We start from the raw sequence: 25,351 nt of genomic DNA, 5'->3' as shown, positions 1-25,351 counted from the left end.
TGTTGGGGAAGAGTTGCTGGCAGGTCCTCTCTCCTACCTATGGGGATGTGACCATTAGCAGTGGAAGCAGGACACAGTCTACACCATCTAAAGGCTACTTTGATACTGCACCAGTGTCTCTCTGGAGCTAACTCTTCACTCAGTGGATGCTCCTAGACCTTAGTAAGGAAAAGAATTATTCCATCTTGTTTAAAACAGAAGTCTTCCTACTAAGGATGTTAAACTGACCAAAATACAGAGACTTGGGAAGGAGACTGAATTCACTCTTTCATTCAATAAATTTATCCACATTAAAAAAAAAAAAGGCAGCCAACATTGAATAAAAAAAAAAATCAGCCAACATAAAGAAAATCCTGTGGGGGCGTCTGGGCGGCTCAGTCAGTTAGACGACTGGCTCAGGTCATGATCTCAGGGTCCTGGGATCAAGCCCCACATCAGGCTCCATGCTTAGCGGGGAGTGTGCTTGAGGATTCTCTCTCTTCCTCTCCCTCTGCCCCTCCTTCCACTCGTGTGCATGCTCTCTCTCTAAATCTTTTTTAAAAAATCCTGTGCTTGAAATAATATATGACATCTTGCGTTCAAATCCTAAACCAATAGTAAAAGAAATACCTAGAGTGCCTTCTAGTTTCTGACTGAACTGTTATAAATACTTAGGGTTAATTTTTTTAGAACAGTGAAGTATGAGCTCTATGAATTTGTGAAAGTTCTCTGAGCCTTACTTCTTTACAAATGTAAACGAAGGTTGTCATGTATCATATAACTGTGTTGGGTGGTTACAAAGAGGTAATATGCCTATGCTTAACACACACCCCAGCACACAGGAAGTGCTCATTCTAAAGTAATAGTAGTAAGTTATCATTACTCCACTGTAGAGGTGAACTCAAATTTGTGAAACCAATACCCTACCAACAGTCATACAGTTCAAAGGCTGGATAAGACAGTGGATAAAAAAAGCAAGGCTACAGGGACACCTGGGTGGTTCAGTTGGTTAACCATCTGTCTTGGGCTCAGGTTGTGATCCCAGGGTCCTGGGATTGAGTCCCACATCAGGCTCCCTGCTCAGGGGGAGTCTGCTTCTCCCTCTGCCTATTGCTCCCCGCCCCGCTTGTGCTCTCTCTCACTCTCTCACTCTCTGACGAATAAATAAATAAAATCTTAAAAAATATTTATTAAAAAAAAAAAGCAAGCCCACAACAAGGATGGACCTAGAGGGTATTAAGTGAAATAAGTCAGACAGAGAAAGACAAATACCATATGATTTCACTCATACATGGAATTCAAGAAATAAAACAAAGGAACAAAGGGGAAAAAAGAGAAAAAAAAACAGACTCTAACACACAAAGAACAAACTGGTGGTTGTCAGAGGAGAGGTAGGTGGGGGGATGTGGAAATCAGATGAAGGGAATTAAGAGTTCACTTATTGTGATGAGCACTGAGTAATGTGTCGAATTGTTGAATTACTGGATTGTATACTTGAAACTAATATAACACTGTATGTTAACTATACTTCAATTTATAAAAAAGCAATGTTTTAGGAGACATGTGGACGAGAGTTTGTATCTTGGCACTGCTGTTTACTAGTTCATGACCTTGAACAAGCTATTTAACCTCTCTGGGCCTCACTTTTTCATCCATAACATGAAGATGATGGGAGTACCTACCTCAGAGTTGTCATAAGAATTAAAATTATATGCCTGGCCTATACAAGCTTAAATATCATTTAGTTTAAAAATCAATTTCACTAATGTTTTATTATTATGACTAATGTTTTTTATTCTTAAGATTATTATTTTATTACTTATTACTATCTTTGAAACAATTCCACACTTCCACAATGAAACAGCTAGAGTAAGTTCTTGGAACTGGTACTACTGTATCAAAAAGGATGCCCCCTCCCCCCAAAAATAGACATTTAGAGGCTTTTGCCAAATTGCTTTCCAGGAAAGCTGTCTTAACAGCAGTGTATAAAAGGAATCTGCTGCGGGGCCGGGGGGGGGGGAAGATGGTGGAGGAGTAGGAGACCCTATTCCAAACAGTCCCAGAATTGAGCTGCATATCTACCAGACCACTCTGAACACCCACGAAATCAGCTTGAGATGTAATATCTGGATCTCTACAAACAGAATATCTCAGGTGGTTGGTTTTGAGGTACTGTGATCCCGGGGCAGATATCGGAGGATAAAGGGCAGCAAGAGGGAGCCTGGCCATGGGGATCCTATACTGCCAGTGAGTGGTAGCCTCCTGCGCTGGGGACTGGGCACAGACTCGCAGACCAGTAGTGGCGAGGAAAGGACTTTAGGGCCAGCCCCCAGACAGAAACTGGAGCAGTGGGGCTGCGCGTGGGAACTGGGGCTGGCTGGCAGTTTTAGAAGCACAAAGGGCAGAGATGGGCCCGACCTGGAGACGAGAAATGGGAGCACTGCTGAGGGGCGCACAACCCAGGACTGCAGTTTATAGCAGCACAGACAGAAACGGAGATAGTGTGGCCTGGAGAGCTCACTGAAGAACAGATTGCAAACTCTCTGCTCTGAGGCAGAGGGTTGGAAACAGTCTCATCTGCTCTGACTCTCAGAAGAAACGTGGAAAGCCACCAGAGAAGAAAAGCCCCCCAAAACCGGCTCCCACTGAGCCCATCCCCTGCCACAGGGGGGCAGGGCAACTCTCCCCAAACAGGGTTCCCTGAGTAACAGTGTGGAAGGCCCCTCCCCCTGAAGACAGATGGGAAAACAAGAGCCCAGCAACCCTAAGATCCCTAGAAAACAGGTGCATCTGCTTGGGTTCTGGTCAATAATTTGGACTCTATACATTCCCTCAACCACCCATCAACAGAATGACAAGTTGGAGAAACCCCCAAAATAGAAAAGACTTAGAGATTATGACTTATGCTACAGATTTACAAATGGATGCAGATATAACCATGATGTTGGAGATGGAATTCAGGCTAGCAATTGTGAAGACAATAGCTAGAATGGAGAAATCAATTAATGGCAACATAGAGTCTCTAAGGGCCGAAATGAAAGCTGAATTGGCAGAACTTAAAAATGCTATCAATGAGATCCAATCTAATCTAGATAATCTAACAGCTAGGGTAAGTGAGGCAGAAGAACGAATTAGTGACCTGGAAGACCATTTAGTAGAAAAAAAGGGAAAAGAGGAGGCCAGGGAAAAACAACTCAGAATCCATGAAAACAGAATCAAATTAAAAAATGACACCATGAAGTGTTCCAATGTCAGAATTATTGGAATCCCTGAGGGGTGGAGAGAGAGAGAAGATATATTAGAGCAAATCGTAGCTGAGAACTTCCCTAATCTGGAGAATGAAACAAACATTCGCATCCTAGAGGCAGAGAGGACCCCTCCCAAGATCAAGGAAAACAGGCCAACACCCTGGCATGTAACAGTAAAACTTGCAATTCTTAGAAACAAGGAAAAAATCTTAAGGGCAGTTAGGTGGAAGAAATTCCTTAAGTAGAGAGAGGGGAACATCAGAATAATGTCAAACCTATCGACAGAGACCTGGCAAGCCAGAAAGGGCTGACAAGGCATGCAGCCAAGAATACTTTATCCAGCAAGGCTGTCATTTAGAATGGATGGAGAAATGCAGAGCTTCCAAGATCAGTAGAAACTGAAAGAATATGTGACCACTAAGCCAGCCCTGCAAGAAATATTAAGGGGGGTTCTATAAAAGGGGAAAGACCCCCAAAAATTATATAGAAAAGAAATTTACAGGGACAATCTATAAAAACTAGGTCTTCACAGGCAACGTGATGACAATTAATTCATATCTTTCAATAATCACTCTCAACATGAACAGCCTAAATGCTCCCATAAAACGGCACAGGGTTGCAGATTGGATAAAAAGACAGGACCCATCCATATGCTGCCTACAAGAGACTCATTTTGAACCTAAAGGTATATCCAGACTGAAAGTAAAGGGATGGAGATCCATCTTCCATGCCAGTGGACCCCAAAAGAGAGCTGGGGTAGTAATTCTTGTATCAGACAAATTAGATTTTAAACTAAAGTCTGTAATAAGAGACACAGAAGAACACTATATCATTCTTAAAGGGTCTATCCAACAAGAAGATCTAACAATTGTAAATATCTACACCCCCAACATGGAAGTAGCCATCTACAAAAGCCAATTGTTAACCAAAATAAAGAGTCATATTGATAACAATACATTAATTGTAGGAGACCTCAATACTCCACTCTCAGGAACAGACAGATCATCTAAGCAGAAAATCAACAAAGAAACAAGAGCTTTGAATGATACACTGGACCAGATGGACCTCATAGATATATACAGAACATTCCAAACTAAAACAACAGAATATTCATTCTTCTCCAGCACACATGGAACTTTCTCCAGAACAGACCACATAATGGGTCACAAATCAGGTCTCAACTGATACCAAAAGATTGAGATTATTCCCTGCATATTCTCAGACCATAATGCTTTAAAACTGGAACTCAATCACAAGAAAATATTTAGAAGAAATTCAAACACTTGGAAGCTAAAGAACACTCTGCTCAAGAATGTCTGGGTCAACCAGGAAATCAAAGAAAAACTTAGGGGGCGGAGCAGGATGGCGAAGGAGTAGGAGACATGGATTTCGTCTCCTCTCAGGAATTCAGCTGGATAGGGATCAAACCATTCTGAACACCTACAAACTCAACAGGAGATCGAAGGAAAGAATAGCAACAACTCTCTCATCAGAAAAGCGACCACTTTCTGGAAGGTAGGATGTGCGGAGAAGTGAATCCGAGGCGATATTCGGGAGGATAGACGGCGGGGGAGGGGCCTCTGGCGGCCGCTTCTGGCAAGTGATAGAACCACAGAGCACAAAATCGGAACTTTTAAAAGTCTGCTCCACTGAGGGATGTCACTCTGGTGGCTAAGCGGGGGGTGGAACCCTCCGGGACAGTGTGGTCTCAGGACCCACGGGTCACAGAAAGACAGGGGGTGCCTGAGTGTGGCAGAGCTCCCAGGTAACGGAGCAGGGAAGCCAGCTGCACAGGCAGAGCCCAGGTGCGGGCTCTCAGGTCGGGGTTGCCATAAACCGTGATCCGCAGCACAGTCGGGCCACTGCTCCTCCAGCAGGGACCCAACAAGCAGCAGATCTAGGGAGACTCACCTTCCTCCTCTGGGGAGGAGCCGCGCGGGAGTGCACCGCAGGGATCTGCTGGGTTTGGAGACTCCACCCGCGGTCGGGTGCCAGAGATAGAAATGCGTGGTCACAGGCCGGGTGAGCACAGAGTGCGGCCGGAGACTGGGCAAACGGGAGTGACTGACTGCTTTTCTCTGGGGCACAATGAGGAGCGGGGCCCGGAGTTCTCGGCTTCTCCGGGGCGGAGATTGGGAGGCCGCCATTTTCACTCTCTGTCTCCAAAGCTGTACGGAAAGCTCGCAGGGAACAAAAGCTCTGGAGAGCAACCCGAGCAGATTACTTAGCCCGGACCAGGCAAGGGCGGGGCAATTCCGCCTCCAGCAAAGGCATTTGGGAACCACGGCAACAGGCCCCTCCCCCAGAAGATCAGAGAGAACAGACAGCCAAGACCAAGTTTACCGATCAATGAGAACGGCAGAACTCCAGCGCTAGGGGAATACTGCACATAGAATTCATGGCTTTTTTTACCATGATTCTTTAGTCGTTCAAAGTTAATTTTATTTTAACTGTATTTCTTTTTTTTTTTTTAATTTTTCTTTTTCCCTTTTTCAAACAACATCTTATCAATCCCTTTTTTAAAAAACATTTTTATTTTTCATTTTTAGAGTCATATTCTATCCCTTCATAGTAGTTACCCATATTTTTGGCATATATATATAAGTTGTTCTCTCTTTAAAATTTTGAGAGTTTCTTCTAACAGATCAAAATATACCCTAAATCTCCAGTATATGGTTTTTTCTACTCCCCTGCCTGATCACATTCTCTCCCTTTTTCTTTTTTCTTTTTTAAATCCTCTTCTTTCTTTTTTCAAACAACTTATCAACTCCTTTTATAAAACTTTTTATAATTTTCAACGTACAGTCATATTTCATCCCTTCATCATATCAACCCTTATTTTTGTACATATATAAGTTTTATTTTCTTGAAAATTTTGGGAGGCACTTTCTTCTAACAGACCAAAATACACCCCAAATCTAGTGTGTGGAACTGATCTATATACCAGCCTGATCATATTTGATCACATTCTGGTTTTTTTTGTTGTTGTTGTTTTGTTTTGTTTGTTTTTGTTTGTTTTTATCTTTATCTTTTTCTTTTCCCACTGCTTCAGGTCTTTTCTGATTTCTTTAGAGTATATTTTCTGGGGACGTTGTTACTCTGCTAGCATTTTGTTCTCTCATTAATCTATTCTCCTCTGCACAAAATGACAAGATGGAAAAAATCACCTCAACGAAAAGAACAAGAGGTAGTACCGACTGTCAGGGACCTACTCAATACGGACATTAGTACGATGTCAGATCTAGAGTTCAGAATCATCACTTTAAAGATACTAGCTGGGCTTGAAAAAAATATGGAAGTTATTAGAGAAACGCTTTCTGGAGAAATAAAAGAACTAAAATCTAACCAAGTCGAAATCAAAAAGGTTATTAATGAGGTGCAATCAAAAATGGGGGCGCTAACTGCTAGGATAAATGAGGCAGAAGAGAGAATCAGTGATATAGAAGACCAAACGATGGAAAATAAAGAAGCTGAGAAAAAGAGAGATAAACAACTACTGGATCATGAGGGCAGACTTCGAGAGATAAGTGATACCATAAGACGAAACAACATTAGAATAATTGGGATCCAAGAAGAAGAAGAAAGAGAGAGGGGGGCAGAGGGTATAATGGAGCAAATTATAGCAGAGAACTTCCCTAATTTGGGGAAGGAAACAGGCATCAAAATCCAGGAGGCACAGAGAAACCCCATCAAAATCAATAAAAAAGGGTCAACACCCCGACATCTAATAGTAAAACTTACGAGTCTCATAGACAATGAGAAAATCCTGAAAGCAGCTCGGGAGAAGAGATAATGTAACCTCCAAGGGTAGAAACATTAGATTGGCAACAGACCTATCCACAGAGACCTGGCAGGCCAGAAAGGACTGGCAGGATATATTCAGAGCACTAAATGAGAAAAATATGCAGCCAAGAATACTATATCCAGCTAGGCTGTCATTGAAAATAGAAGGAGAGATAAAAAGCTTCCAGGACAAACAAAAACTAAAGGAATTTGCAAACACAAAACCAGCCCTACAAGAAATCTTGAAAGGGGTCCTCTAAGCAAAGAGAGAGAGTAAAAGCAACATAGACCAGAAAGGAACACAGACAATATACAGTAACAGTCACCTTACAGGCAACACAATGGCACTAAATTCCTATCTTTCAAAAGTTACCCTGAATGTAAATGGGCTAAATGCCCCAATCAAAAGACACAGGCTATCAGACTGGATTAAAAAACAAGACCCATCGATATGCTGTCTGCAAGAGACTCATTTTAGAACCAAAGACGCCCCCAGATTGAAAGTGAGGGGGTGGAAAACCATTTACCATGCTAATGGACACCAAAAGAAAGCTGGGGTGGCAATCCTTATATCAGACAAATTAGATTTTAAACCAAAATGTAATAAGAGATGAGGAAGGACATTATATCCTACTTAAAGGGTCTATCCAACAAGAAGATCTAACAATTGTAAATACCTATGCCCCTAACATGGGAGCAGCCAATTATATAAGGCAATTAATAACAAAAGCAAAGAAACACATCGACAACAATACAATAATAGTGGGGGACTTTAACACCCCCCTCACTGAAATGGACAGATCGTCTAAGCAAAAGATCAACAAGGCAATAAAGACTTTAAATGACACACTGGACCAATTGGACTTCACAGATATATTCAGAACATTCCATCCCAAAGCAACAGAATACACATTCTTCTCTAGTCCCCGTGGAACATTCTCCAGAATAGATCACATCCTAGGTCATAAATCAGGTCTCAACCGGTACCAAAAGATTGGGATAATTCCCTGCCTATTTTCAGACCACAATGCTTTGAAACTAGAACTCAATCACAAGAGGAAAGTCGGAAAGAACTCAAATACATGGAAGATAAAGAGCATCCTACTGAAGAATGAATGGGTGAACCAGGAAATTAAAGAAGAACTTTTTTTAAAGATTTTATTTATTTATTTGACAGAGAGAGAGATAGCCAGAGAGGGAACACAAGCAGGGGGAGTGGGAGAGGCAGAAGCAGGCTTCCAGTGGAGCAGGGAGCCCGATGCAGGGCTCGATCCCAGGACCGCGGGATCATGACCTGAGCCGAAGGCAGACGCTTAACGACTGAGCCACCCAGGCGCCCCAAAGAAGAATTTAAAAAATACATGGAAACCAATGAAAATGAAAACACAACTATTCAAAATCTTTGGGATGCAGCAAAGGCAGTCCTAAGAGGAAAGTATATAGCAATACAAGCCTTTCTCAAGAAACAAGAAAGGACTCAAGTACACAACCTAACCCTACATCTAAAGGAGCTGGAGAAAGAACAGCAAATAAAGTCTAAACCCAGCAGGAGAGAGAAATGATAAAGATCAGAGCAGAAATCAATGAAATAGAAACTAAAAGAACAGTAGAACAGAACAATGAAACTAGGAGCTGGTTTTTTGAAAGAATTAACAAGATTGATAATCCCCTGGCCAGACTTACCAAAAAGAAAAGAGAAATGACCCAAATAAATAAAATCATGAATGAAAGAGGAGAGATCACAACCAACACCAAAGAAATACAAACAATTATGAGAACATACTATGAGCAACTCTATGCCAGCAAATTAGATAACCTGGAAGAAATGGATGCATTCCTAGAGATGTATCAACTACCAAACTGAACCAGGAAGAAACTGAAAACCTGAACACAGCTATAACTACTAAGGAAATTGAAGCAGTCATCAAAAATCTCCCAACAAACAAAAGCCCAGGGCCAGATGGTTTCCCAGGGGAATTCTACCAAACATTTCAAGAAGAATTAATACCTATTCTTCTGAAACTGTTCCAAAAAATAGAAATGGAAGGAAAACTTCCAAACTCATTTTATGAGGCCACCATTACCTTGATCCCAAAACCAGACAAAGACCCTGTCAAAAAGGAGAATTACAGACCAATATCCCTGATGAACATGGATGCAAAAATTCTCACCAAAATACTAGCCAATAGGATCCAACAGTACATTAAAAGGATTATTCACCACGACCAAGTGGGATTTATCCGTGGGCTACAAGGTTGGTTCAAAATTCGCAAATCAAACAATGTGATACAATACATTGACAAAAGAAAGAACAAGAATCATATGATCCTCTCAATAGATGCAGAAAAAGCATTTGACAAAGTACAGCATCCTTTCTTGATCAAAACTCTTCAGAGTATAGGCATAGAGGGTACATACCTCAATATCATAAAAGCCATCTATGAAAAACCTACAGTGAATATCATTCTCAATGGGGAAAAACGGAGAGCTTTCCCCCTAAGGTCAGGAACGCAGCAAGGATGTCCACTATCACCACTGCTATTCAACATAGTATTGGAAGTCCTAGCCACAGCAATCAGACAACAAAAAGAAATAAAAGGCATCCAAATCGGCAAAGAAGTCAAACTCTCACTCTTTGCAGATGCTATGATACTTTATGTGGAAAACCCAAAAGACTCCACCCCAAAACTGCTAGAACTCATACAGGAATTCAGTAAAGTGGCAGGATATAAAATCAGTGCACAGAAGTCAGTGGCATTCCTATACACCAACAACAAGACAGGAGAAAGAGAAATTAAGAATTCGATCCCATTTACAATTGCACCCAAAACCATAAGATACCTAGGAATAAATCTAACCAAAGAGACAAAGGATCTTTACTCAGAAAACTATAAAATACTCATGAAAGAAACTGAGGAAGACACAAAGAAATGGAAAAACGTTCCATGCTCATGGGTTGGAAGAACAAATATTGTGAAGATGTCAATGCTACCTAGAGCAATCTACACATTCAATGCAATCCCCATCAAAATACCATCCACTTTTTTCAAAGAAATGGTACAAATAATCCTAAAATTTGTATGGAAGCACGAAAGACCCCGCATAGCCAGAGGAATGTTGAAAAAGAAAAGCAAAGCCGGCGGCATCACAATTCCGGACTTCCAGCTCTATTACAAAGCTGTCATCATCAAGACAGTATGGTACTGGCACAAAAACAGACACACAGATCAATGGAACAGAATAGAGAGCCCAGAAATGGACCCTCAACTCTATGGTCAACTCATCTTTGACAAAGCAGGAAAGAATGTCCAATGGAATAAAGACAGTCTCTTCAACAAATGGTGTTGGGAAAATTGGATAGCCACATGCAGAAGAATGAAACTGGACCATTTCCTTATACCACACACAAAAATAGACTCCAAATGGTTGAAAGACCTCAATGTGAGACAGGAGTCCATCAAAATCCTAAAGGAGAACACAGACAGCAACCTCTTCGACCTCAGCCGCAGCAACTTCTTCCTAGAAACATCGCCAAAGGCAAGGGAAGCAAGGGCAAAAATGAACTATTGGGACTTCATCAAGATAAAATGCTTTTTCAAAGCAAAGGAAACAGTCAACAAAACCAAAAGACAACCAACAGAATGGCAGAAGATATTTGCTAATGACATATCAGATGAAGGGCTGGTATCCAAAATCTATAAAGAACTCATCAAACTCAACACCCAAAGAACAAAGAATCCAATCAAGAAATGGGCAGAAGACATGAACAGACATTTTTCCAAAGAAGACATCCAAATGGCCAAAAGACACATGAAAAAGTGCTCAACATCGCTCGGCATCAGGGAAATCCAAATCAAAACCTCAATGAGATACCACCTCACACCAGTCAGAATGGCTAAAATTAACAAGTCAGGAAACGACAGATGTTGGCGGGGATGTGGAGAAAGGGGAACCCTCCTACACTGTTGGTGGGAATGCAAGCTGGTGCAGCCACTCTGGAAAACTGTATGGAGATTCCTCAAAAAGTTGAAAATAGAGCTACCCTATGATCCAGCAATTGCACTACTGGGTATTTACCCCAAAGGTACAAAAGTAGGGATCCGAAGGGGTACGTGCACCCCGATGTTTATAGCAGAATGTCCACAATAGCTAAACTGTGGAAAGAGCCAAGATGTCCATCGACAGATGAATGGATAAAGAAGATGTGGTATATATATACAATGGAATATTATGCAGCCATCAAAAGGAATGAGATCTTGCCATTTGCAATGATGTGGATGGAACTGGAGGGTATTATGTTGAGAGAAATAAATCAAACAGAGAAAAACATGTATCATATGACCTCACTGATATGAGGAATTCTTAATCGCAGAAACAAACTGAGGGTTGCTGGAGTAGAGGGTGGGGTGGGAGGGATGGGGTGACTGGGTGATAGACAATGGGGAGGGTATGTGCTCTGGTAAGCGCTGTGAATTGTGCAAGACTGTTGAATCACAGATCTGTACCTCTGAAACAAATAATGCAATATATGTAAGAAAAAAAAAAGAAGAAGGAGGAGGTAGCAGGAGGGGAAGAATGAAGGGGGGGAGATCGAAGGGGTAGACGAACCATGAGAGACGATGAACTCTGAAAAACAAGCTGGGGGTTCTAGAGCGGAAGGGGGTGGGAATATGGGTTAGCCTGGTGATGGGTATTGAGGAGGGCACATTCTGTATGGAGCACTGTGTGTTATGCACAAACAATGAATCATGGAACACTACATCTAAAACTAATGATGTAATGTATGGGAATTAACATAAGAATAAAAAAGAATAAATAAAAAAAAAGAACAACTTAAATAATTCATGGAAACCAATGAGAATGAAAACTCATTGGTCCAAAACCTATGGGATATAGCAAAGGCAGTCCTAAGGGGGAAATACATAGCCATCCAAAACTCACTCAAAAAAAAAAAAAAAAGGAAAATCCCGAATTCACCAACTAATTCTACACTTTAAAGAACTAGAGAAAAAGCAAGAAACAAGGCCTACGCCACACATTAGAAGAGAAAATTAAGATTCGAGCAGAGATCAATGAATTAGAAACCAGAAACACAGTAGATCAGATCAAGGAAACTAGAAGTTGGTTCTTTGAAAGAATTAATAAGATTGATAAACCACTGGCCAGACTTATCCAGAAGAAAAGAGAAAGGATGCAAATTATGAATGAAAGGGGAGAGATCACGACTAACACCAAGGAAATAGAAACAATTATTAGAACTTATTATCAACAACTATATGCCAACAAGCTAAGCAACCTGGATAAAATGGATGCCTTCCTGGAAACCTATAAACTCCCAAGACTGAGATAGGAAGAAACTGACAACCTGAATAGGCCAATAACCAGGAACAAGATTGAAACAGTGATCAAAAACCTCCCAAAAAACAAGAGTCCAGGGCCTGATGGATTTCCTGGGGAATTCTACCAAACATTCAAAGAAGAAATAATACCTATTCTCCTGAAGCTGTTTCAAAAAATAGAAGGAAAGCTTCCGGACTCACTCTATGAGGCCAGCATTACCTTAATCCCCAAGCCAAGAAAAGACCCCATCAAAAAGGAGAATTTCAGACCGATATCCCTGATGAATATGGATTCCAAAATCCTCAACAAAATCCTATCTAATAGGATCCAATAGTACATTAAAAGGATCATCCACCATGACCAAGTGGGATTTATCCCCAGGATGCAAGGGTGGTTCAACATTTGCAAATCAATCAATGTGATAGAACACATTAATAAGATGAGGGAGAAGAACCATATGGTCCTCTCAATTGATGCAGAAGAAGCATATGACAAAATACAACATCCTTTCCTGATTAAAACTCTTCAGAGTATGGGGATAGAGGGAATATTCCTCAAGTTCATAAAATGCATATATGAAAAACCCACAGCAAGTATCATCCTCAGTGGGGAAAACCTGAGAGCCTTTTCCTTAAGATCAGGAACACAACAACGATGCCCACTCTCGCCACTATTGTTCAACATAGTATTATAAGTCCTAGCAACAGCAATCAGAAAACAAAAAGAAATAAAACGTATTCAAATTGGCAAAGAAGAAGTCAAACTCTCTCTCTTTGCACATGACATGATACTTTATGAGGAAAACCCGAAAGAGTCCACCCCCAAATTACTAGAACTCATACAGCAATTCAGTAATGTGTCAGGATACAAAATCAATGCACAGAAATCAGTTGCTTTCTTATACACTAACAATGCAACTGTAGAAAGAGAAATTAGGGAAACGATTCCATTTACAATGGCACCAAAAACCATAAGATACTTCGGAATAAACCTAACCAAAGAGGTAAAGGATCTATAGTCCAGGAACTACAGAACACTCATGAAAGAAATTGAAGAAGACACAAAAAGATGGAAAAACATTCCATGCTCATGGATCGGAAGAAGAAACATTGTTAAAATGTCTATGCTACCCAGAGCAATCTATACCTTCAGTGCCATCCCAATCAAAATTCCAATGACATTTTTCAAAGTGCTGGAACAAACAATCCTAAAATTTGTATGGAATCAGAAAAGATCCCGAATCGCCAAGGAGATGTTGAAAAAGAAAAACAAAGCTGGGGGCATCACATTGCCCGATTTCAAGCTATATTACAAAGCTGTGATCACCAAGACAGCATGGTACTGGCACAAAAACAGACATATACTAATTGTACAGAACAGAGAGCCCAGATATGGACCCTCAACTCTATGGTCAAATAATCTTCGACAAAGCCGGAAAAAACATGCAATGGAAAAAAGACAGTCTCTTCAATAAACGGTGCTGGGAAAATTGGACAGCCACATGCAGAAGAATGAAACTCGACCATTCTCTAACACCATTCACAAAGATAAACTCAAAGTGGATGAGAGATCTCAATGTGAGACAGGAATCCTTCAAAATCCTAGAGGAGAACATAGGCAGTAACCTCTTCGACATCGGCCACAGCAACTTCTTTCAACATACATCTCCAAAGGCTAGTGAAACAAAAATAAAAATGAACTTTTGGGACTTCATCAAGATAAAAAGCTTCTGCCCACTGCAAAGGAAACAATCAACAAAACAAAGAGGCAACCCACAGAACGGGAGAAGATATTTGCAAATGACACTACAGATAAAGGGCTGGTATTCAAGATCTGTAAAAAACTTCTCAAACTCAACACCCAAAAAACAAATAAAGTCAAAAAATGGACAGAAGACATGAGCAGACACTTCTCCAAAGAAGACATACAAATAACTAACAGACTCATGAAAAAATGTTCATCATCATTGGCCATCAGGGAAATCCAAATCAAAACCACATTGAGATACCACCTTACACCAGTTAGAATGGCAAAAATGGACAAGGCAAGAAACAACAAATGTTGGAGAGGTTGTGGAGAAAGGGGAACCCTCTTACACTGTTGGTGGGAATGCAAGTTGGTACAGCCACTTTGGAAAACAGTGTGGAGGTGCCTCAAAAATTTAAAAATCGAGCTACCCTGTGACCTAGCAATTGCACTCCTGGGTATTTACCCCAAAGACACAGATGTAGTGAAAAGAAGGGCCATATGCACCCCAATGTTCATAGCAGCAATGTCCGCAATAGCCAAACTGTGGAAAGAGCCGAGATGCCCTTCAACAGATGAATGGATAAAGATGTGGTCCATATATACAATGGAATATTACTCATCCATCAAAAAGAATGAATACCTAACTTTTACATCAACATGGATGGAACTGGAGGAGATTATGCTAAGTGAAATAAGTGAAACAGAGAAAGTCAATTATCATATGGTTTCACTTATTTGTGGAACATAAGGAATAGCATTGAGGACATTAGGAGAAGGAAGGGAAAAATGAAGGGGGGGAATCGGAGGGGGAGATGAACCATGAGAGACTACGGACTCTGAGAAACAAACTGAGGGTTTTGGGGGCACGTGGGGGGATGGGTTAGCCGGTGATGGGTATTAAGGAGGGCACGTACTGCATGGAGCACTGGGTGTCATACGAAAACAATGAATCGTGGATCACTACATCAAAAACTAATGATGAATTGTGTGATGACTAACACAGCATAATAAAATAAAATTTTAAAATAAAATAAATAAATAAATAAAAATAAATAAAAGAGGTCTGCTCCCCACAGCTTTCCAATGCTATGTATTATGGTCTTTTTAATCTCAATGTCTCTAAACATTTGGAAGAAAAATGACAGTATCTCCCTTTTGATTTTACTTAATATTCTTTGATTATCCATCCAGGAGGAGAAGTGAAAACTCTTTTTGAAACTTGAAATTATTTTTTCACGGTTATTACCCATCTCCCAGTTCTTCTCTGGCTAATTTTTTCTTCATATGTTCTACCTATTTTTTCTTTTAATCAACTGGTATTCATTTTGCATACTTACGGAGTTCACTTTCATTAAATACGTTGTCAAAATAATTTTTTTAAACATATACGTAAGTTTGATATATTTATGAGGTTAAATCTCTCAATCTTTTCCTTTATGGTGTCTGTCTTTTGGGTTGCTCTTGTAAAGACCTTGTCACCCAAGACTAGAGACTAAGTCTACCGTATTTTATTCTAGTTCTTTAAGACATGTCTTTGTATGCATATTTAACTCTTTACTAGATCTGTAATTGAGAAGGAGGGAGTAGAGAATGAGGTTGAGGATCTTATTTTTTTCTGGGTGTTTCGCTAGTTGATGCAAGACTCCTTGCAGACGATCCATTGTCCCCCCGACTAATCTGGAGGTCTGCCTTGTGATCCATCACATCCATGGGTGCACCTGGATCCGTCTCAGTGTAGGCAGCTGTATGAGGTACAGCAGGCAGGAAAATAGCACACCTCCCTACTGCCCTCTCCTCCCTCCACCACCACCTCAATTCTTTGCCTTGCCTGGCTGAGGCCAGAAACCAATGTCACGGCCTCTCAGTCTCCATCCAGTGGCAGGGCTGCAAGTGTAGCTGGTCCCCATAAGTCACAGGTGGTCCAGGTCCTTGATTTCTGATAACCCTCCACCTGCCTCTGCCATGACTCCTTGCCCCTTGTAGCTAGAGGGCTGAAGTGTGAGTCTGTGAGTGGTCTACTCTTGGGACATGCTCTCCCTTAGGATATACCAGCTGCAGCTTTTCTTAAGGTCTCAAGCTCGCTCTACCTCACAAAGCTTCCTAGAAGTCTCTGCTGTAGGAGGCACTTATTCCTCGTTGCCAGCATAACAGCAGACATTTCTTTCTTGTATATTCTGATTATCAGTTCAATGGGAACTTGGGAGTGGGTGGAATGAGCATCTGTGCTCAAGTACACATCTTGCCAGAAAACCATACGGCTTTGTAATTAACACTTAATCCCGCCACTCATGAATTTCAAGAACAATCTGTGCTTGGTAAGGTAACATGCAGTAAACGACTCACACGCATTACCTTTGATAGCTGCTAAATATCCCCGGAGTTCTCGCTGAAGCCTGGTACCCTCCGCCTGAAAGACACACAAACACAGAGATGCTAAGCATTTTGTCTATATTTTGCATGGAAACACGTGAGAGGCAATAAGTCTCGGAGTTATTATTACCAGAGACTCATTCTTGAAAGAACATAAATATGTACACACAGACTAAACAAGGCACCCATCAGTGTAAACATTTACAGAGATTTTATTCAGCTTAAAAGTAAAGGCAAGTAAGATTTTGCTGAGAACAGAAACTATGACCCATCAGACAGCCTCTTATATACTCAAGAGCCAGCAAATCCCTAAATTTTGATGCATGGAATACAGCAGTCGGAAATTGATCATCACGGTTCGGTATGGTAGCTACTAGCTACATGTGGCTGACTGCTTGCAACGTGGCTTGTCCAAATGGAGATGTACTGTAAGTGTAAAATACCAGATTTCAGAGACTTAGTTCCAAAAAATCTAATTAATAGGTTTTATATTGATTGCATGTTAAAATGGTAATAATTGGGATATACTGATGATGTGGTTTTGGAATATAGGTGAGTTTCGGTGGGGTGGGGTCCGGGGCGACGGCCAAGAAAGAATTCTTTAGACATCTTTGGCGCAAAATGGTGGTTTTATTAAAGCACAGGGCAGGAAGAGCTACACTGGGATTGTGAGGAGCAACTGATTATATACTATGGGGTTGGGGGAGGTAAAGAAAAAGGGAGGTTTCCAAAAGAACTTTCATATGCTAAAGAGGACCACCTACAAAGTACCAGAGGCCTTGCCATTGTCAAGTTAAGGTTGTTTTTCCCTCTAGTAAAGCAAGAACATGAAGACAGTTGGGAGCTTCCTGGAAGAATTATCACACATATCCCAGCTAGGAGTTGGGCGCTAGGGGGAGGTTGCAGGGTGTCAGCTTATGCTTTGTCTTCAGCTAGCCTTCTGCTCTCTCATCATGCGTTAAATAAACTGTATTATTAAAATGAATTTCACTCTTTCTTTTCACTTTATAAAATGTGGCCACTAGAAATTTTGAAACTACATCTGCGGTTTGTTATATTAATATTGGACATCACCAAAATAGAGAAACTCTGAAATCGTAAATTTTGACATATAAATCTTTGTTTTGGTTTGGATTAGCCTTAGAAACTCTGAGACTAAGATTAGATTGCCAGTAGTAGAGAAATGAGGCAGGCAGGGGATAAGCACCAACGCAGGGTACATGATCAAGCACGTTACCAGGGTGGGCATCCCAGCCTCAGTCCCACAGGGGAGCTCTGGGAGAAAGTGTCACATACCCTTTAGATATCTTAACTGGGGAGCAAGGGAGGTGGGGCATTCATGCTGCTCTTGGGGGACGTCAGAGAAAGCACTCAGGCCCAGAGCTGCCCTCTTGGACAATAGCAACAAAATCCAGCGGGCTCGGAAAGGGTAGGTCTAGGGCACTGCAATTGAAAATATTTTTAAAATATGCATTTTAACTGCAGAATCATTTAATAAACTTGCAGAGAGCTAGCACACAGAATGACTCCACCTTGGTAATTAATAAAATAGCAGCTATAAGAGTCACATTCTACTCAACAAGCATGTGTTAGCATTTAGCAAAAATAAAAGGGGGGTTAGGTATGAAGGGAAAAAATAACCTACTTCCTTCAGTAAATTACAATCTAGTAGAGGAACTGAAGTATCGAAATAAAGATTGTATTACAAGCAGGTTACCTTTAGCTCTGCAATAACTGTTCCAAGTATTTGGGGGTACAAAGTAAAGACAAAATGCTCATCACATTTAAAGATAGACAGTGATTAATACAAAGAAACTCTGAAAAGGAGTGTTTAAGACTATAGCTGGACCTCAAAAGGGCTTCTGGATGAGATTATTATCTTACATGGTATAGTATATATAGTGTCTCCACATGGTTTAAAATCAAAACTCTACGTTTCCCTTGTTTTGCTGAACAATCCAGAAATATCATGTGAAGGCAACTGCCACAAGCTAGATTAAAAACAAAACAAAACAAAACAAAACAAAAGAACAGTCTGGATTTCCGAAACATCAACGTAGAACGGAAAACTGTAGAGAAAGGATGAGGAGAATGAATAGAAAATACTGATAATCAACATTTGGGTAAATGTAGAGGATGAAGAGGATCCAGAGAACAAACAGGTGGAGTTAGGCTGAGGTTGCTAATACCACCACAAAAAGCATTTGGGGAAGAAAGAAGTACATCTTCCCCATAACTAAATATCTATGATCTGGCAGGCACTATGTCCGATTCTGAGTATCTAAGCTGAAATGATAAGGCTGTGGGAGGCTGTATTATTGTCAAATCTACTCTGCCTCCCTGGAGACCCGATCTGATTTGGGGGAGGATTACACTTCCTGCCTGTCAACATCAGCCCTGGCCAATGACACGCCCTACTCCTGAGCAGCCAAGAGCCATCATGCAGTCCTCCCATTTCTTTTCCCACTACCCTGAGTCCTGTGACACTCCAGATGTGAGTTGCTTCTCTGGACCGGATCACGGAGTGGAGAGAATATGGAGCACAGCTGTCGTTCATAGTTTCACGAGCGAGAAATCAACCTCTGTGGCCGAAAGCCACTAAGGCAGTGCTGCCACGCATCCCCTGCCCTAAATGGCCTGAGAAAATGGTTCATCATCAATACTGGAAATGCTGAAAGATGGAGAAGGCTGAAATCTAACAGGAAAAAAAAGTCAATAGAATTAGCAGAAAAGCACGAAAGGCATTGACAGAAACATTTCAGAAAGTAAATCCAGTTGGAAGGATTAAGGACAAAGTGGATGGTTTAGCAAATGGAAGCCCAAGTGCTGGTCAGTGATAGAAAGAGGTGGAGAGTATGAAGAGAGAAGAAGCGAGGCCCAGGATTCTGCATCCTAAGAGATGGCATTTAATTTAGAGGGAATATCCGCAGACATGTGACTTACCTTGACAGATCTAGACCCAGATCAATCTAAAGCCTACAGCCCTAAGAGGTGCAATCAGGAGGCTCTGAATCCCCTAAGGCCACGTTTCTCAAAATAGATAAGTGTACACGTTGGGGGTACTTAATGGTCTGTCTGGGGCACAGAGAGCCACAAAATACACCTAAAGCATCTCTCTGGAACATCAATTTACTGAGGGTGGAGGGGAAAAAATGGAGAAGAAACCATTCTTTTATAACCACTAAGCCACCTGTTATGATGTACAAAGAAGAACGACACAGAGATTAAACACAGAACTGCACTGACGTCCCCTGTTTTCAGCTGTCCACTTCAGAGGTCTGCTCTCCCACCCTTTGTGTTCAAGGCCCTAAGCTAGGCAGGGCTTGTTTCTCACCCAGGAGGAGGCTTTCCCCTCAGACAGCCATATAAAGCCTGCTGCTGCAACTGATGGTTATGAGTTACCACGACCGCTCAGGGTTTCTGCAAATCACAAAAAAGGAGTGAGAAAGAGTATTCTTTTCCCAAATATTTAAGAAATAAAGCACATCAACTTAATCCCACAATTGCATTTTCTTTCCGAACAAGAGCGAGCATGAAATAAATTCAGTCTTCACTCCAGACACTGCATTCCCCTAGCCCAAGGAAAGAAATAAACATTTTTAAAAAATGAAATAAGAATCCCAGAAGAAATTTTTTAGGTATCTAAGAGGGGCAGAAGGTTCAAATTAGACAATAATGGCTTAAATAGATGAGTTCAATTTAAGCAGATAAACTGAAAGGCTGATTTAAATAACTTTCTTCTTTTCCAATTATTAAAATTCTTTATTTTCCTTCATGATTATTAAGGTTCATAAATCATTTGGTAATAACCATACTGAATTTCATCTAAAATTCTGCCTGAGTCAAAAAAGTAAAAGGCTCTGGAGAGAAATTTTTCATCTATAATATGCCACAGAGTAGTTCTTCTGCAAAACCTACTGCCTAATAAAATTTTCTTAACATCATTATTCCATGTGAATCACAAAGAGGTTTTAAATTAGAAATAAATTCTTATAGCAATGCTCAGATTTCACTGCATCTGAAATTTGTTCCCTATTCCTCTGAAAATTCCCATTTCAGTAATTCAGCCTTGAATTATGTATTGCACAGAAAACAGATTCCAAAATTCCACAACCTACACTATGTATTTTCCCTTCGGTTTCTTTATGTTGTTCTCGCTAAGTTAAGATGAAATTATTATCCTAACTTGTGGTCACATTCTCCTCAGGGCTTAAGGCAACATGAGGCCAAGTGAGTCTATTATAATTAGGTTGTCTGATTGCCAACTAACACTCCTCCTTGGACAAGATCTAAGAAGTATTCGCGCCTACAAAATTCCTTGCCCTGGCATATAGTATAATAACGTGGCTCTGGTGTTGGAGGTTCTTCATTTATTTTTTCAATTGAATCATTTATCAGTGTCAGAAGCTGCTGCTTCTCCAGCCCAGACAATGCTGGGACTCACTTTCTTCCTACACAGCCCAAGGGAGTCGGCCTGCTTTTCCTTCCTCATTAAAGCTACTTCTACCCATGCACGCCCTTGGGTGTCACACTCTTGTAAGCCTAGGGAGAAGGAAAGAGTCTCCCTAGTTCCCTGCTTCCCAGCTGTCCTGGAAAACAAGACAGGGTCATTTTGGGTTTCATCATGGAGATAATAAAAAATCAACAGGCATGCAAAAAGTATACATGGTTTTAAATTTTTTTTTTTTAAGATTTTATTTATTTGCGAGAGAGACAATGAGAGACAGAGAGCATGAGAGGGAGGAGGGTCAGAGGGAGAAGCAGACTCCCTGCTGAGCAGGGAGCCCGACGCGGGACTCGATCCCGGGACTCCAGGATCATGACCTGAGCCGAAGGCAGTCGCTTAACCAACTGAGCCACCCAGGCGCCCTATACATGGTTTTAAAACCTTACAAAGGTCTGAGAATCACTGCGTCTAGTCAAAAAAATCTCTTTATTCCCTTGCTGAGTGGTATCTTGAAGCTGTTGCTTTCTTCCCTTCCTCCTGTAAGCACTGCTCATGAGAGCCACAGCCTCCCTCAAGGATTAAAGTGAAACTTAAAATCTAATTAAATAGTTAGAGGAAGAACACTGCATGCACAGCATCATGGAAGGTTTCAGATATCTGTGTTACTCAATACAAAGAAATCACATTCTATACTTAATTAAATGTGTTTCCAAATTGTTTGACATCAGATTGGTCCTCAGTAGAACCAATTCCTTAATTATTTGTATATATGTCTTGGGGTAGATGGAGGAGGCAAGGGAGAGAGGGGTCAGTTCCCAGACAACGTTGGGCTCCTGGATAGATTTCATTCATTTAACGTCTCTCTTCAGCACCTTGGACAGCCCCATTCTTCAAACAAAGATTTAACCTATATAGTATCAAAGGACCATTACTGCATCAAAGTTTCCTACTGCACTCTGATAAGTGAACAGATGAATTTTAAACAGGTTTCCTTCAAAGTGAGCAAAGTCCCTGGTAAGAAGAGCTACCACAGACTCTGAAATTCCGAAGTGTCTCAAAGTCCTATAAGGCATCGGGCTTAAAAACAAGGCTGCATTTACCTATAATGAAGGACATTTGATCATTTATGAGCCAAACTGTTTATTGTTTAGATACGCTAAATTCTGAAGCATTAAAAATAATTATATTTATTAATACTTACGCCTAAAACTTCAGGAGCCATAAACAGGTATAATTTTATTAGCTTACCTTTAACCCTCTTACTTCTGCCCAGAAGAAAGAAGCCACAATTGAGGCATTAATTTGATTGAATTTTAGACACAATGCATAGGATGAATTAATAAATTCTAAGGAACTAAACTCAGGGCAGCAATCACTGAAAATTCAGGGGCATGCCCACATACCACCATGTACATGATACCCCTGCGCAAGGGCGTGTACCATCACAGCCCTTACTGTGCTTCCAAAACCAAATCCAGTGGATTTTTTTTGTAAGGTTATGCAAATCTAGCCAAACACCTTAAACAATAGGTATCCATTACCTATTAAAGAAGCAAGGACTTTTTGAGTTGACTTGTTAAAATATGGCAAAAGTGGAACTCATTTACATTTATAGGTAACTTTTGTCATAAAAAGAAAAAGAGGAGGGCCTGCGTGGCTCAGTCATTTGGCATCTGCCTTCGGCTTGAGTCATGATCTCGGGGTCCTGGGATCGAGTACCGCGTCGGGCTCCCTGCTCCATGGGAAGCCGGCTTCTCCCTCCCCCACTTCCCCTGCTTGTGTTCCCCTCTCTCTTTGTCTCTGTCAAATAAATAAGTAAAATCTTAAAAAAAAGAAAAGAAAAAGATGGACAGGAGAAAGAAAACACCACACACATTACAGAAATATTTTCATTAACTAGCCTCTCAGAAACTGTGAGTTGATGCTCAGGTAGAAAGCCAATCATACTGACATATAAGAGTTGGGTGTGAAGAGATATAATGTCACAAAGTTGTGATTTCACAAAGTAACTCCTGTCGTCTCATCTGTGATCATGAGCCTATAGAAGTTCCCATAGTTACATTATTATTTTTGGCCTTTCCTGACATTTTTCTCATGAAAAGGCTAAGTAACATTACCAAGTTAAAATTGGCCCAATTTCTCAGAGTTCAGATGGGTTAACTCAATCTTAAAAGCAACGCTAATAAGATTTATCATTTTTGAAGCTTAGAAGAAAATTAGATTATCAAGGAGATGAGGTTTAATAAGGCCATCATAATCAGCACCTTGATTAATAGATGACGAATCTGAATCCACTTATGATCAAAGATAATGTTAGGCTACTGAACACTACAGGCACTCTTGGTCTGTGAAGAAACAGAGCTCTCTCCCTATGTCAAGTTCAGATGTACTTAAATTGGATGATGATAGATTTTCAAAGGTAAATGCAGGAGGATCTCTAAAATTTACATTTTTGTTTCCTTGCTTTGAGCTCTTTGTAGTTAACAGGAGGCACCATTAAGAACCTAGCACTGATTTCATAAAAAAATTTCCCCATTTAAATAATTTGCTTTTGGCAGATATTAAAGTAAAAGATATAAGAGAGGGGCGCCTGGGTGGCTCAGTCATTACGCATCTGCCTTCGGCTCAGGTCATGATCCCAGGGTCCTGGGATCGAGCCCCGCATCGGGCTCCCTGCTCCGTGGGGAGCCTGCTTCTCCCTCTCCCACTCCCCCTGCTTGTGTTCCCTCTCTCGCTGTGTCTCTCTCTGTCAAATAAATAAATAAAATCTTTTAAAAAAATAAATAAAAGATATAAGAGAGAGAGGAAATCTAAATAGGTTTTGAAATCTGGGCTGATGGCAGTAGGGGGTGGACGGTACAGGGACATGTAACAGACAGCAGAGAACATCTCAGTTTCCACAGTTTTATCCCAGATTCCTGGCCCAATTTCCAACCACCCTTGTCAGCAATTCCAAGAATACTTATAATCTGAAAAACAAATCTAATATATCCTTTACCTTTCAACAAAACAAAACTAACAATCTAGCTACTGGTAATTCCATATACAAATTTTCCATAGAATTCCCTTAACTTGAGTTCATACAGATCTCTATTCTGGTCTTACGGAAAGCTAACCCATTGTGTGTACAAGGGGACAGAAGTGTCTAGTTAGAACTATTAAAGTCACCACATGCAGGCTGGATACAACGTGAAGATATGCTTTATTGCCCTTCCGTAATTGAGTCTGTGATCCTCGAAAAGTCGTTCCATTTTTTTTCTGTGCATGTGTGCACGTGTGTGTGTGTAGAGGTGACTCATAAGGTGTTTTAGGAGTATTATATAAACATCTTTTCACCCTTTGCTTTAATACCTAGAGCACAGTATTTTAATATAGTGGGGAGGAAACCAACCCAGAAATTAAGGGAAATTAATTAAGGGAAACTCCATGGGACTCCCACCCCAACAATGGCTTATTGTTCAGTGCCCCTTTCTGTGGGTGTGGATATCTACAATGTTGCATTGTTACCAAACTGGACAGGCTGTAGAAGTATGAGAAAAGCAACCGCTGTGTCAACTTAGTAATGAGAAGTATTAATGAGAGAGAAGGGAGTACCCTGTCAATCATTACACTAGTCACATTATAACATGCAGAATATTCCTAAAACTGCCATTTATGATGTATTAGTATTTTAGAGCTACCATAACAAAATACAACAAACTGCATGTCTTAAACAACAGAAATCTATTTCTTCACAGTTCTGGCAGCTCAAAGTCCAAGACCAAGGTGTTGGCAGGTTTGGCTTCTCCTGAGGCCTCACTCCTTGGCTTACAGACTGGTGGCCTTTGTACAAATATATCCTTGTTGTTTCTACTACACTTTATGAAGACATCCGGTCATACTGGATTAGGACCCAACCAGATGACCTCATTTAATCTTTCTAAAAAAAATTTTATTATGTTAGTCACCATACAATTCATCATTAGTTTTTGACGTAGTGATCCACAATCCATTGTTTTCATATAACACCCAGTGCTCCATGCAATACTTGCCTTCCTTAATACCCATCACCAGGCTAACCCATCCCTCCACCCACCTCCCCTCTAAAACCCTCTTTGTTCTCAGAGTGCATAATCTCTCATGGTTCATCTCCCCATCCGATTCCCCCTCTTCATTTTTCCCTTCCTTCTCCTAATGTCCTCCATGTTATTCCTTATGTTCCACAAATAAGTGAAACCATATGATAATTGACTTTCTCTGCTTGACTTATTTCACTTAGCATAATCTCCTCCAGTCCCATCCATGTTGATGTAAAAGTTGGGTATTCATCCTTTCTGATGGCTGAGTAATATTCCATTGTATATATGGACCACGTCTTCCTTATCCATTCATCTGTTGAAGGGTATCTTGGCTCTTTCCACAGTTTGGCTATTGCAGACATTGCTGCTATGAACAT

At 40.8% G+C, this 25,351-nt stretch overlaps 1 protein-coding gene across 2 annotated transcripts in view; it reads right to left on the bottom strand.

The window, feature by feature from the left end:
- AMPH (amphiphysin) overlaps positions 1-25,351 on the bottom strand; it is a 299,854-nt gene that overhangs the window by 131,998 nt on the left and 142,505 nt on the right. For both annotated transcript variants that reach the window (XM_021703692.1, XM_021703694.1), the window contains exon 3: positions 16,452-16,506. In XM_021703692.1, coding sequence (XP_021559367.1) covers positions 16,452-16,506 — 55 coding nt within the window. The remainder of the gene's footprint in view (positions 1-16,451; positions 16,507-25,351) is intronic.

The sequence above is a fragment of the Neomonachus schauinslandi genome, chromosome 12 (genome assembly GCF_002201575.2).
Source record: "Neomonachus schauinslandi chromosome 12, ASM220157v2, whole genome shotgun sequence".
Taxonomy (NCBI): Eukaryota; Metazoa; Chordata; class Mammalia; order Carnivora; family Phocidae; genus Neomonachus; species Neomonachus schauinslandi.
This window is presented reverse-complemented; position numbering and strand designations above follow the sequence as displayed.